Source organism: Neovison vison, chromosome 6 (genome assembly GCF_020171115.1).
Source record: "Neovison vison isolate M4711 chromosome 6, ASM_NN_V1, whole genome shotgun sequence".
NCBI classification, from domain to species: Eukaryota; Metazoa; Chordata; class Mammalia; order Carnivora; family Mustelidae; genus Neogale; species Neogale vison.
Genome location: NC_058096.1, coordinates 38,676,953 through 38,690,748, shown reverse-complemented (window position 1 = coordinate 38,690,748; position 13,796 = coordinate 38,676,953). Strand labels below are relative to the sequence as shown.

Sequence of the window (13,796 nt, the reverse complement as noted above, 5' to 3'; positions counted from 1 at the left end):
CCAGATGGTGATGGTAATTGCATTCTTTCCTCACATATCAAGGATTGATACAATAAAGCTTAATATACTGATGATTATATCTGCCTTAATTATAATATAATCAAATTTATGATGATTTTAATTATAAATGTATAAATATGGATAAAATTACAATGTTGAAGAAGAAGAAAGTCTGAGGGCTGATACTACCCAACTTCAGGACATTATATAGCTACAGTAATCAAGACAATATGGTATTAATGCAAAAATAAATAGATCAAGGAATAGAATGGGGAGCTCTGAAAGAACCCCACATAAATACAGTCAACCGATCTTTAACAAAGGAGCAAAGACAATTCAGTGGAGAAATGATAGTTTGTTTAACAAATGCTGAAACAAGAGGACATCCCCATGCAAAAAAATAATCCACACATAGACTTTATATTATTCACAAAAATTAACTCAGAATGGATCATAGACCTAAATGTAAAGTGCAAAACTATAAAACCTCTAGAAGATAATATAGGAGAAATCTAGGTTGACCCTGGGTTTAGTGACAACTTTTTAGGTAACACTGAAAACATAATCCATGAAAGAAAAAAAAATGGTTAAGTTGAATTTTCCTTAAATATGTTTGCTCTTGAGAAAGACGCTTGAAGAAAATAAAAAGACAATGAGGAAAGTATTTGCAAAGGATGTGTATGATAAATGAGTGGTATCCAAAATGTTCAAAGAACTCTTAAAACTCAACCAGAAAATCAACCCTATTAAAAATTTGGCAAATATCTAAAAAGACACCTCACCAAAAAAGATATGCAAATGAAAAATAGCATCTGAAAAGATGCTCAGCCTCATACATCGTGGAGTTGCAAATTAAAACGAGATGCCAGCACTATTGGGGATGACCTCATTCCAAAACACTGACAACTCCAAATAATAGTGAGGACATGGACCAAGGGGTACACTCATTCATTGCTGGTAGGAATGCAAATTGATACCACCGTTGTACAAATTTGTTTGCAATTTATTACAAAGCTAAATATAGTCTTACTAGCAATTCTATTTATAGTATAAGATAAACATTCAGATTTTCTAAAATTTCATGTTTTGATCTTAGTGACATTGAGATACATTGCTTCTTCATAATCAATCAATTTGCCTTTTGCTTAAATTTGTTCTAATTTAAAACTGAATGTCAGTGACTCAAAGAAGTTGAAAACTTCTATTCAAACGAAAACCTGTGCACAGGTATTTATACTAGGTATATTCATAATTGCCAGAATTTGGCAGTAACTAAGATAGTTTTCAATAGGTGAACGGATAAACAAACTCTGGAATATCCAGGCAGTAGAATATTATTTCGCAATAAAAAGAAATGTCCTATCAAGCCACAAAACCACTTGTCAGCACCTTAAATGTGAAAGAAAAAAGTCTAGAAAGACTATACGCTATATAACTCCAACTACATGACATCCTAGGAAAGGCAAATCTCTACAGCTAGCTAATAGATCATTGGTGGCCAGGGAGTTGAGAAGGGGGAAAGAGCCATCCAGTGGTGAATCACAGGGGGTTTTAGGGCAGGGAATGCATTTTGTATGATATTGTAACCATGGCTGCAGGACATTATAAACTGGCCAAAACCTTATAGAATCATACAACATAAATTGTGAAGAATGATGTAAAATGAAAGACTTTAGTTAACACTAATCTATCAATATTAGTTAATCAATTGTAATGTGTGTACTACAATAATACACGATAATGATAGGGAAAATGTGAGGGGGCAGGATAGGGGTAAATATGGGGACTTTGTATTTTCTCCTCAATTTCTTTAATAAACTAAAACTACTTTTAGGAACACCTGGGTGGCTCAGTGGTTTAAGCCTCTGCCTTTAGCTCAGGTCATGGTCTTGGGGTCATGGGATTGAACCCCACATTGGGCTTTCTGCTCAGCAGGAACCTGCTTCTCCCTCTCTCTCTGCCTGGCTCTCTGCCTATTTATGATCTCCGTCTGCTAAATAAATAAATAAAATTAAAAAAAAAAAAAAAAAAAGGAGTTCAAGCCCCAATTTAAGGAAAAAAAAAAAAACACAAACCAAAAAAACCCTACTTTTAAAAATAAAACCTATTAATTAAAAAAAGTCTTTTGGACCCAGATAGTAAATAGTAATGACAATCTTTCTGATATGTTAACAGCTAATCCACTAAAGTTCAATACATCAATTGAGTATAGTTTTCTAACCATATATTTTTCTCTTATGTGTATGAACATATTTTCTCTTGTGTGTATGTATATATATTATAGTACAATCAGAAAATAGAACTAGGGACGCCTGGGTGGCGCAGTTGGTTAAACGACTGCCTCCGGCTCAGGGCGTGATCCTGGAGTCCCGGGATCGAGTCCCACATCAGGCTCCCAGCTCCATGGGGAGTCTGCTTCGCTCTCTGACCTTCTCCTTGCTCATTCTCTCTCTCACTGTCTCTCTCTCTCAAATAAATAAAATAAAATCTTAAAAAAAAAAAAAAGAAAAGAAAATAGAACTAGAACAGTTTGAAAATCTTGGGGTGCTAAATATGTAGTCACTTTGGAAAAATCAACCTTGGGGGTTCCTTGGTGGTTCGTCAGTTAAGCAGCTGATCCTGATTTGGGCTTAAATCATGATCTTAGGGTTGTGAGATTGCGCCTGTGTTGGGCTCTGCACTGGGTGTGGAGCCTGCCTAACATCCTCTCTCTCCTCATCCTGCCCCTCTACCCCCTTCTCCCACTAAAGAAAAAAAAAAAAAAAGGAAAAATCAAGTGAACTATATTTTAAAAACAGAAGTTATTTAATCAGAAGTTAAAAATATTGGACATGAATCACTTATGCTTATTTTCTCAATATTTGCTTTTACTTGTCAAAATCATTTCTGTCTCATTTTCATATCCAGTTTTTTCCTTGATTAAATTGACTTAAATTTAAAAGCAAATGATACATTGTCATCTGTACAATACATACATTCCATCATTTGAGAGCTATTTTTGACTGCCTTTTTGCGAAATTAATTTGTGTGCTTTAAATAATGTTAAAACTTTTAAAATAAGCTTGATTAGGAACTTCATGATAAGATTGATTAGGAAAGGCCAGTTAAGAATATATTGTATTAGTGTAATATATGAATTTAATATTTGTTAAAATGTGGAATTTCTGCTCATAAATATATATTCATCTCTTCACTGAGATTCAATAACAAAAAATGTTTACTTCTATTAATAACAGAAATTTTATAGTAACAGTGAATCCCTGCACTCAGATCACTTAAAATATTTAATGATTCAATTATTTTAAATAATTCAATATTGTAGGGATAAATAAAATATTCTTTTACATGTAAAGGAAAAAATATGCACCTCATGACCACATGTGAATAATATACCATTATGGGCAATATATGAATGTATCCTTCCTAAAAAAGTTTAAAAGTCTATTTGACAACCATAGATGAAACTGAATTTAAGATGTAATTTGAATGTTAAGACATAAACCATAAAACTCCTAGAAGAAAGTATGGGCAGTAGGCTCTTTGACATTAGTCTTTGCCAAGATTTTTTTTTTTTTAATTAGTCTTCTCAAAAGCCACAAAAGTAAAATTAAAAAAAAAAAAACAAAAGGAGTCCATCAAACCAAAAAGCTTTTGCACAGTGAAGGAAACCATCAGCAAAATGAAGGGGCAAACTACTGAATGGAAGAAGATATTTGCAAATCCTATATCCTATAAAGGGTAAATTTCCAAAATACGTAAAGAACTTATACAACTTAATATCAAGAAAATCAAATAACCCCATTAAAGAAAAAGCAGAAGGCCTAAATCTACATTTTTTCCAAAGAAGACTTGGCTGTCCAGCAAGTTTGTGAAAAGATATTGAATATCACTCATTATCAGAGAAATGCAATTCAAAACCACAATGAGGTGTCACCTCACACCTGTCAGAATGGCTATTTATCAAAACAACACAAAATAACAAGTGTTGGTGAAAATAAGGAGAAAGGAAAACCTTATGCACTGTTGGTAGAAAAGTAAATTGGAGCAGCCACTATGGAAAACAGTATGGCATTTCCTCAAAAAATTAATTAGAACTCTAGGATCCGGCAGTTCCATCCAAAGAAAACAAAAGCAGCAATCTGAAGAGAGATATGCACCTTTATGTTCATTGCACCATCAGTGACAATAGTAAAGATCTGGAAGTAACCTAGGTGTCCATCAGTAGATGAATAGGTACACCTGAAACTAATAAAATATTGTATGCCAATTATAATTTAATTAACGTTTTTTTAAAAAGTAGGGATCTCAAATAGGGGTTTCACCTTTATTAAGGTAGATAAATGTATCTTTTTGCCAAGGAGCATAGATTACTTCATGATTCTAGCATGTATACATTTCACGAGCTTTGTGAAATATTTTGAAATCTTAAAAAACCCTTTCAAAGTATGCTCAGGCATTAATGTGACATTTTCTTAATCTAAATAACAATTTATTTTAATTTTTGAAAATTTAACCTAAAGAGAGTTCTCATTTCACCTTTCCTGACTCCTTTTACATTGGCCTCTAGGCCATAGATAATTTATGGTAGACCAGGTAATTAGATAATCAGCATTTCACAAGTGAGGCACCAAATGAGTGAGATGTTATTTTAAAATCTACTTGTAACACTCAGCTTTCTGTCTAATAAACCTGGATAGCCTGAAACATTCAATCAAGTGCTTTCTATAATATATAGAAAAGTGGTAGAAGTATAGTTAATACAACAACATAGAATAATTTAAAAGACACTGACTGGGGCTAAACAGGTTAGGGAGCATTGAGTAAGGGGGAACTGATATGATGTGCATATATAAGCTTTTACTTATATTATAAGCAAAGAATGGCACTATAGCCAAATAGTAAATGATAAAAATATATTAATGATAACATAAGATTTCATAATTTGATGAACTTTATATATATTGAATATTTATATGTTAATATTTATACAATACTGACTATTACACATATAATTTACCATATCAAATATATACACACAGAAACTTAAAAATCTGGGTTCTTATTTATCCATATGGGCAGTTCAATTTCACAGTACTAAAATGAGTTGTTAGAACATTCATTACTCTGAAATATTTTACTAATCTTTCTCTTCTGCTTCTCCTTTTCAGTAACAGCTGACTTTTTGTGAAATTTTTGTCAGTGCCACATACAGAAAAGAAATGTTCAGTTATTTTCTTCTTTTCTGTGTTTTGTGCATATTTCTTGCTGTCTGTGTGGATACATTATTCTTACCGAAAATTAAATAAAATCTGACTTATACAATCTGTTCTTCTAAAAATAAAATCAGACAAATAAAAAGTTATTGTTTTCAAGGAGATTTGCATAAAAATAGAAAGATGAATTTGAATTTCCACCTATGAAAAAAGAGAGTGGCATTCTTCACTGCTCAGGTACAACGTGTGCTGTTATCTGTTGAGTGAAATTTGCAGTTATTTGTGGTTCACAGTGAAAAGTCTGCATTATCTTAAATTTCAAATTTAAAGACTATTTTCCTTCATATGGCATTAAAATTTATGATTAATATTTTGTAAAGAAATGCAGATTACTATGAAACACTTTAGAGATTGTGTCCTTCTAAATTGTGTATCACAAGGTTATGGGGTTAAAACATAGGCCTAGAAATATAATTCCTTCTACTATATATTTTGCTCTTTGCCTTATGTGTTTAACACGTCCTAATTTATTATCAAACTTGCCTTTCCATAATTACACAGGATTTTAATTTCAAGTATAGTCATAACTTTCCATTATGGTAGAATTATATATTTGGTCTTATCACTCACCACAGAAAACAGTGACAACTCTTATGTTCTGGGGGTCCAAAATGCTAAATGTTCCTCCATTTGGGCCAACTTTTGTGGTTATTCATGATAGGACAAGTATAAAACAATGCAGAAATCCTAAAATTTATGTTCCAAAAATTCTAGACTAATCACCTTCTTCCTTTTCAAATTCTTTCTCTTTCCGCCCACTTACATTGATAGAAATTTCCACATCATGCATATTGTACATGTGTATCTATGCAGAGCCATGAAGACCACACCTAATTTGTTCAATTTGCTCTAATTTTAATGCAAACTACTGCTTAATCCCCACTCTCCATTCTCCGCTCTGAGTTTCATCTCTGGGGAATGTTTTGCATCCCTAAAGGAACATTCAGCATTATCATCAGTTAGTTTTAATTACCTTCACATACTTGAATGGTGGTAAGTTGGATGCTGAAAGAAATAATTTAAATAGATATGGTCTTTGCCTTCTAGCCACTTACATATTAAAATATGATAAAATGTGTTGCTATTTTTAATTGGATAGCAAGTGTAATATTTTTCATGCAAAACTTTCTAAAAAATGAGACAATTGCCTTCCTCCATGAAGTTAGCTTAATAATGCACACTGAGATATAGTGAACAGTAAAAAATACCCAGGAAGTATATGTATAATAGCTCCATTTTAGACTCCCAAGAAAGTAACAATGACTTTGGCGGCTAACAATTGGCATCTGACGGCTAAGCTGAAGTTTTCTCAAAAACATAAATGATTCTCTAGAATCTACACAATAATCAGCTGGAGCTGCCTGTGACTATGAGTAGAAGCAGGCAAAGGCAAGTCTATTCCATGTCCAGTTCTGAAACAAGACAGAGACCAGGATACTCAGCAAGCACAAAAAATTAGAATGATTAACTGCTGCATCTTTATAAGAGCAAATCTAATTATGCTTTAATGCTTTTGCTTTCTAGGTAAAAGTTACCAACATATTCATGCTTAATTAGCTCCCAATACTGACAGCACTCAATCCAGAATCCTCTTTAAAATATTCAGGACAAACCCAAATTCTCTAACAAGGCTCTTCAAACTCTTTCTTACTAGTACCTAGAGATTCATCTGGTATGCCTCTTCTTTGCCATAGCAAACTAATATATCTGATTTCACTTGACTGTTGGTGGGTTTTTAGTGATTAGTCTTTGGCAGGTGACCTTTAATAAATGTTATGAATTATTTTCTTTTATTAATACTGAAAATTACAGTTAAATTAGTAATTATTATTTTTAAATCTTTCTTCACTTTATATATAAGTGAAAAAAAGTTTAATTCAAATGCTGATAACCTGGGTCCTCTTGACATATCAAATTATACAATTTCCTACATTTTGGAAAACATGTTGATAAAAAATAGGAAAGGGAAGGTGCTATAGGCTGAATGTCTGTGTCCCTCTAAAATTCATATGTTGAAATCTAATTCCCAATGTGATATATTTACAGATGGGGCTACTGGAAAGTTATGACTAGGATTAGATCTCTTACAAAAAAGACCCCAGAGTTCCTTAGCCCCTTCTGCCATGTGCAGACACAGAGAGGAGATAGCCATCTATGAACCAGGATGAAACCCTTTACCTGCTCCTTGATCTTGGACTTTCAGCTTCCAGAACTGTGAGAAATATATTTCTTTGGTTTATAAGCCACCCAGGATATGGGTATATTTGTTACAGCAGCTTGAACTAACTAAGGCAAGTGGAACCTATTAAAGTTTTTAAATGTCATAAACAAATTGTCTAATTTGATCCTTGTATAAATGAATTATCTAATTTAAAAATCAAAGCTCAAACAGTTTTAGTAATTATCCCAAGGTGTCACTGCGAATAAATGTTGAAATTTGAAGACAACCTCAGTTTGGGCTCTAAGATATGCTTGCTGTGGAATTTGTTTCAATGAGAATAAGAGGAAAATTAATGAAACTAACTTAATATAATTGAAAGTATTTAAAATAGTATAATAATTTTAATTAATATTAAACTAAGAATAATTAACACACAGAGAGAAATAATTAAAAATCATAATCAGATTGACATTTCCCTATCAAAAAGTAAAAAAATAAAGTCTGGTCCTCCTGGTATCTCTGATCTTCTCTCATAAATACCCTCCAGTTAATATCCTCTGCACTGGTCTACTAATATTTGTTATTTAAATATATGTATAATATAAATATAATATATATTTATAATAATATAATATATAATGATATAATTTAATATATGTAATAAAATAAATATTTACATATAAACACATTATATATGTTATATTCTAACACACATATATTTTTTTGAACTCCATTCCCATCTCCTAAATCATACTCCTTATTACCTCTGCTTTATTTTTTTCCCATAGCATTTAATGCGCAACATGCTGTAAGTTGTTTTTACTTATTTTGCTTTTCTGTCATTCCTACATAGAATGGATGCCATGAGAAAACAGGAGTTTGTTGTTTGTGGGCTTTACTTTTTTCAGCTTTATCTTATATATTCAGTTGATTCATTTTCATGTGAATAAATATTTCTAGATCACCTGTTATAACCCAGGGTCTTACTAACTAATAAAAATTTCTACCATTTGTTAGTTGTATAAACTTGGCCAAATGACTCAACCACTATAACCTTCAATGTCATTGTCCATAAACTGTGACTAAAGAGGGTAACTACTCATCAGGTTTTTATGCTGATGTCCTAACATGAGGCATGAGATGAAATAATGCCAGCAAAGCATTTAGGACTGCCACTGACCCACTGGAGTCAGCCAATTAATGTTGTTCCTATCACTTGTCAATAATGATAAAGTTGATGAAGAAAACATAATTGATATGCCCATGTATTTATAAAGACTTAAAATATCTCATATAGAAGGTAAAAATTGTCTCATTTTAAAAGCACAGAAAGCATAACACATTTATATATAACAAAGTCACTTTCATACAATAAGGTCCACCCTCATTGACTCTGCTAAAATAACAACTTTTCCTACACTACCCACAGGCATACACATGCATCAAGTCACCATGTGGAATATAATTAGAAGTTTTAACCTTAAATAAGGATATTTCTTTTATTTCTCTTCCTTGTCAAGAATGATATTCAGGGGATGCCCAGGTGGCTCAGTCATTAAGTGTCTGCCTTTGGCTCTGGTCCTGATCCGAGAGTCTGGTAATGAGCCCCTCATCAGCTTCTCTGCTCAGCAGGAAGCCTGCTTCTCCCCATCCCACTCCCCTTGCTTGTGTTCCCTAATTCACTGTGTCTTTCTCTGTCAAATAAAAAATAAAATCTTTAAAAATTTTTTTTTAAAGAATGATATTAAGGCAAGAACTACCTTCCTCTGAATGTGATTAATACCAGTGAAAGTAGCTGTACTTCACTTTGCTGAAGATTTTGCTGCACACATTTGGTAATTCAGGATATTTTGAAATGATTGTAAATGTAGATGAAGAGATTTGCTTCTGCTGAGATAAATGGGAAGGGAGTAGCTTTTACTTACAGTGTATTTCTAGCACCTGCATGGCCACCTGAGGGGTGGCATTGAGGGACTCATGGTCTACTCTGCAGATCACAGCCACGCCATCGTCGCTCCGGTCCACTCGGAAATCCAGTGTGCTGCTGACAGTGAATGTCTTGCGATTTGCATCCTCTTCTTTTAAATATTTTACATCTAAAAATAAAATTTACATTTAAAAATTTTGGTTCATTATCTTTCAAAACGTAACAGATTTCATTTACTCAAGTCAAACCTAGAAGCACCGTCTCCATCTTTTTTTCAATTTTTAAAAAAGCAAATATTTGTTAATTTAACATTTAATCCTTTTTGGTTTGAGCAAATAAAAATACAACTACTTCAGAAATAAAATTTAAAAGTAACTGTATAAATAAAATAGAAGGGTGGGACATAGAACTATATTACTATTGTGACTGGATTTTTGTTTTGTTTTGTTTTTTTAATACTCCATTTGAGAAACCAGGTCATTTTAGAATATTAATCTCCTTTCTTAAGATTTAAGTTTACATGAGGATAATCTTAATTTTCTGAGCCTCAAATACAGTTGGGAAGGCCAAATTCACAACATCTGATTATGCCCAAAAGAAAGTACAATGTATTTGAGCTATGATTTCAACATGAACAATGTGAGGTGAACTTATTTGCTAAAGAATACCTACAATGAGAAAGTTGTCATCTTTTATAAAGAAAGGGAAGAGGACATGGATGCAAAAATTCTCAACAAAATACTAGCAAATCGAATCCAACAGTATATTAAAAGAATCATTTGCCACAATCAAATAGGATTTATTAATAGGCTGCAAGGGTGGTTCAATATTCACAAATCAACTAATGTGATACACCACATTAATAAAAGGAAGAATAAGAATCAGATGACTCTTATCAATAGATGCAGAAAAAGCATTTAACAAAGTACAGCATCCATTCTTCATAAATCCCTCAACAAAGTAGAAATAGAGGAACATGCTTCAACATCATAAAGGCCATATCCAAAAGACAAACAATGAATATAATCCTCAAGGGGAAAAACAAAGCTTATCCTCTATGACAAGATCAAGATAGGGACATCCACTCTCACCACTGTTACTTAACATATTACTAGAAGTCCTAGCTTCAGCAATGAAACAACACAAAGAAATAAAAGACATCCAAATTGGCAAGGAAGAAGTCCAACTCTCACTATTCCTAGGTGACTTGATACTCTATGTAGAAAACCTTAAAGACTCCACCAAAAAATTGCTAGAACTGATACATGAATTCAGTAATAGCACAGGATACAAAATCAATATACAGAAATCTGTGGCATTTCTAGATACTGATAAGGAAGCAGCAGAAAGAGAAATCAAGGAAACAATCCCACTTAAAATTACACCAAAAACCATAAGATACCTAGGAATAAACCAAAGAGGTAAAAAAATGGTACTCTGAAAACTATATAACACTTATGAAAGAAATCGAAGAAGACACAAAGAAATGGAAAAACATTCCATGCTCATGGACTGAAAGAGTAAATATTGTTAAAAGCAATTTGCATATATAATCTAATCCTTATAAAAATACAGTGTCTTTCACGGAGATAGAACAAACAATCTTAAAATTTGTATGGAACCACAAAAGACCCTGAATAGCAAATGCAGTCTTGAAAAAGAAAAGCAAAGCTGGAGGTATCAAAATTCTGGACCTCAAGCTATATTACCAACTGCATTCATCAAGACTGGTATGTCTTGATGAAGTATGGTACTTGAGCAAGTATGGTACTGGCACAAAAACAGATACATTGATCAATAGAACAGGATAGAAAACCCAGAAATGGATCCACAACTCTGTGGTCAACTAATCTTTGACAAAGAAGGAAAGAAAATCCAATGAAAAAGAAGACAGTCTTTTCAACAAATGATGTTGGGAAAACAGGACTGTGCAACATGCAGAAGAATGAAACTGTACCACTTTCTTAAACCATATGCAAAAATAAATTCAAAATCAATGGAAGACCTAAATGTAAAACAGTAAACTATCAAAATCTGAGAGGAGAACACAGGCAGTAACTTTTTTGACCTTGGCTGTACCAACTTCTTATTAGACATGTTGCCAGAGACCAGGGAAACAAAAGCAAAAATGAACTATTGGGACCTCATCAAGATAAAAAGCTTCTGCACAGTAAAGGAACAATCAACAAAATTAAAATGCAGTCTACAGAATAAGAGATGATATTTGCAAATGACATATCTGATAAAGGGTTAGTATGCAAAATATATAAAGAACATATCAAACTCAACCCCCAAAAAGCAAATAATCCACTTAAGAAATGGGTAGAAGACATGAATAGATACTTTTCCAAAGAGGATATCCAGATGGCTAACAGACACATGAAAAGATGCTCAACATCACTCATCATCAGTGAAATACAAATCAAAACTGCAATGAGATACCACCTTACACCTGTCAGAATGGCTAAAATTAAGAATACAGGAAACAGTAGATGTTGGCAAGGATGTGAAGAAAGGGGAACCCTCTTACACTGTTGGTGGGAATACAAACTGATGCAGCCACTCTGGAAAACAGTAAGGAAGTTCCTCAAGCAGTTAAAAATAGAACACTCCTGTGATCTAGCAATTACACTACTGGTAATTTACCCAAAGGATACAAAAATTCTGATTCAAATGGACATACCCCGATATTTATAGCAGCTCTATCAATAATAACCCCGATATTTATAGAAGCTCTATCAATAATAACCAAGTTACAGAAAATAGCTCAAATATCCATGACTGATGAATGGATAAAGAAAATGTGAAATATTACCTAGTCAGCAGAAATAATGAAATCTTTCCATTTGCAGTGATGGGGATGGACCTAGAGTGTATTATGCTAAGAGAAATGTTAGTCAGAGAAAGACAAATACCATATGATTTCACTTATATGTGGAATTTAAGAAACAACACATGAACATGGGGGGAAAAGGAGACAGGCAAACCATAAAATAGACTGAGAACAAACTGAGGGTTACTGGAGGGGAGGTAGACAGGGGAATGAGTGAAATAAGTGATGGATATTAAGGAGGGTAGTTGTTGTAATGAGCATTTGGTGTTTTATGTTAGCGATGATTCACTAAATTCTACTTCTGAAACTAATATTACACTGTATGTTAACTAACTGGAATTTAAATAAAAACCTAAACAACAACAAAAAGATTTTGCTTGAAAAAAATTTTTAATTGAAAAAAAGTCACCTGAATAATTTGAATATTTAAAAATATATAGTTGCAGTGAAATTTACATTGAGATAAATGCTCTTCACTTAGGTAAAGGATTTATTTCAGCATGAATGAAATCTTGAATACTTTTATCAAGACATATATTCATTTATGATATTTTGTGCATGATTAAGTTTCATTGCTAATTGGTGCACTCAGGAATTATTTGTTCTTTATAGAAAAGAGGTTTATAATATTTTTATTTAACTTAAAAGTTCTTAAGTCCAAAGTACTTGATAAGAAGGGGTAATTTCAATGGGTTAGAAATCAAAGTGATAGGCTATAGATAAGATATAATAAGATTTTAAATGTAGTTAAGGGAGAAAGCTGTTCCATTTTCTTATTCTTTCATTTCAAATGAAAAATGATAATTTCATTTTATTTTATTATGTATTACTTTATTTTTAAAACATTTAAGGACATATTAATTACAACAAAGTAATGTAAATTCAGTTTCTCCATTGTTATGCACTATACAAAGATTTGACTTTGAATGTGATATTGAATTTGAGGTATTTGGTAGGTAGAAATTTGCATGGTCCATTGAGTTTTACTTATTTCCAGAGAAGTCTGACTTTATCTTAATGTTTGATTTTTAAAAAAACGGAGTAAGTATTAGTAAAGAATAAAACTAGGTAAGTGTTCCATGTCTTGTTCTTGAAAATATAGGATTGTGTTTATGTAATTTAGACAGTTTTGAGAATAAGAAAAAACTCTAACATTTGAAAAGTAGGAGAACATAAAAAGCTCTATTCTATCTTTTTAACAATAAATCAATCATACAGATACAAGATTTTTAATAAATATGTTTCATGAAATAACTCATTTTTGCTAACCAATTTGCATTTGAAAATTAGTTTCAATGTCAGTTAAAAAATATTAGAGTAAAAGATGAAATTATTTCCTTTCAGTCAAAATATGTCATGATAATACAGATGCGTTGAGAGCCCTTTGTTATATTAAATACATATGTCTGTGTGTGTGAGAGAGAGAAAGAGATCTTTTACTTTTCAGTGTTTTATAGATTTATACAAAGTGTTGTCTCATTTTTATATATTTTTTTCTTTCCTTTAAATCCATATCCAACATTTTCTGGTTTGTAGCTCTAAGCAGTAGCAGTATAAGAAAATTTAGATCTCAAAACAAACCACTTTTATAATTATGTTATA

At 32.2% G+C, this 13,796-nt stretch overlaps 1 protein-coding gene across 3 annotated transcripts in view; it reads right to left on the bottom strand.

Moving 5' to 3' along the window:
- CADM2 (cell adhesion molecule 2) overlaps positions 1-13,796 on the bottom strand; it is a 1,078,599-nt gene that overhangs the window by 136,351 nt on the left and 928,452 nt on the right. For all 3 annotated transcript variants that reach the window (XM_044251154.1, XM_044251156.1, XM_044251155.1), the window contains one exon: positions 9,360-9,530. In XM_044251154.1, the coding sequence (XP_044107089.1) occupies positions 9,360-9,530 (171 nt within the window). The remainder of the gene's footprint in view (positions 1-9,359; positions 9,531-13,796) is intronic.